Here is a 1,511-nt window from a genome sequence, read left to right on the forward strand (position 1 = left end):
CAATGGGGGTTGGTGTGCCAGAATTAGTGAGACTGGCTTAGGACAGGGAAGGGTTCAGAGCTGCTGTACATAGAGTCGCTGTAGGTCGCAGGCAACTCAACAGCACAAAACAACTACAACAACATATTATATAGGTTGGATATTTTTACATAAACCTCTTGTTTAGAGTCAACAAGACCTCAGGGAGGGCCTTTGTAATTCCGGAGGAGCATTATTCTAAGTGGTACAGCACTCTTCTGTCAATGTGCTGTATTGAGGAAACCTGGAGTTGATGTGATGCTGAACCTTGTTCCATTGGGGTTTCAAATGGCATAAGGTTACCCATAGTGGACAGTGGTGGAGCCCCCATTTTAAAATGGATTTGGAAGCAGGAGTGGCATCCACTTCCTAAACAACATAACCTCTGGAAACTCTATGAACTTTGAGAAAGGATAGTTATAGAAAGACTTCAGGTCTTTTGTTCATAGGGTTGCTATGAGTCGTGCTCAACTTTATGGCAATCAACAACAGAGATACCACAGGACAGACATGGAAGTCTGGGTCTGAGAAGGCAGTAGTGTTTCAATGAGCAAAAGAAGGAGCCATTGAAGTACTATTCTGACACACGTTAGGGTCACTATTTGTCAAATTTACTTGATGATAACTGTTTTTATTTTGAGTTTTTACTTATTTGTATGTTTTGGTTTTTAGTTTCTTGCTCACTCATTCACTCCCTTGGAGTTAATTCTGACTCATAGTGACCCTCCTTGGGTCTCCAAGGCTGTGAATCTTTATGAGAGATCACTCCCTATATTTCCCCCACAGAAAGTCTGGCAAATTTGAATCACTGACCTTTTGGTTAGCAGGCAATAAGTTATACACTATGCCATCAGATAGGAAATCTGACTTGGATCAATGTCTAAGCTAAAAAATACAAAGAGGAGTATTTCTGTTCACACTCTTTCTGGCCCCTCTGTTTCCCCAGGTTGCCCCATTACTGAAGCTATTACAATCCTGGGCAAGAAGCTCAGAGACTACCAGGGACAGTTCAACACCACCCACCTGCTGGCCCTCTGTGACTACTTCAACAACACCTTCATCAGCCACTACAAACTCTACCAGTATGTCCTGTGCCAGGACCAGGAAGTCACCCTGACTGTCACCCCTTTGGAGATATGCACGCCACCGCAGCCTCTCCCACTGGCCCAGGGCATGGACAGGGAGGTCTGGCAGCATGAGCAGCAGGTGGCTGAACTCTCAATGGCCGAGGTGCAGAAACGTACCAACGTGCTGCTCCTGAAGGAGGCACTGTACCTGGAGCAGGAGCACATGCTGCAGAAGATTTTCCAGGACAGAGCCTCAGAGCCGAGGCAGGTGCTGAAGAGAGAGGTAAGGCCGTGCTGCTGAGTGAGATAAAAATGAATCCAAATATATGTTCCATTTGCTAAAGTCAAAGAGGAGAGTAAGGATTTCTACCAACTTTTGCAGTCTAAAATTGACCAAACATGCAATCAAGATGCATTAAAAATTAG

The 1,511-nt window shown here is 44.8% G+C and overlaps 1 protein-coding gene across 1 annotated transcript in view; it reads left to right on the forward strand.

Annotated features, from left to right (window-relative positions):
• LOC102857360 (chromosome unknown open reading frame, human C8orf74) overlaps window positions 1–1,511 on the forward strand; it is a 70,179-nt gene that overhangs the window by 61,409 nt on the left and 7,259 nt on the right. Inside the window, exon 3 of the mRNA XM_006884881.1 lies at window positions 965–1,368. Coding sequence (XP_006884943.1) covers window positions 965–1,368 — 404 coding nt within the window. The remainder of the gene's footprint in view (window positions 1–964; window positions 1,369–1,511) is intronic.

Source organism: Elephantulus edwardii, unplaced genomic scaffold (genome assembly GCF_000299155.1).
Source record: "Elephantulus edwardii isolate Elephantulus edwardi_28Jun2011 unplaced genomic scaffold, EleEdw1.0 scaffold00038, whole genome shotgun sequence".
Taxonomy (NCBI): domain Eukaryota; kingdom Metazoa; phylum Chordata; class Mammalia; order Macroscelidea; family Macroscelididae; genus Elephantulus; species Elephantulus edwardii.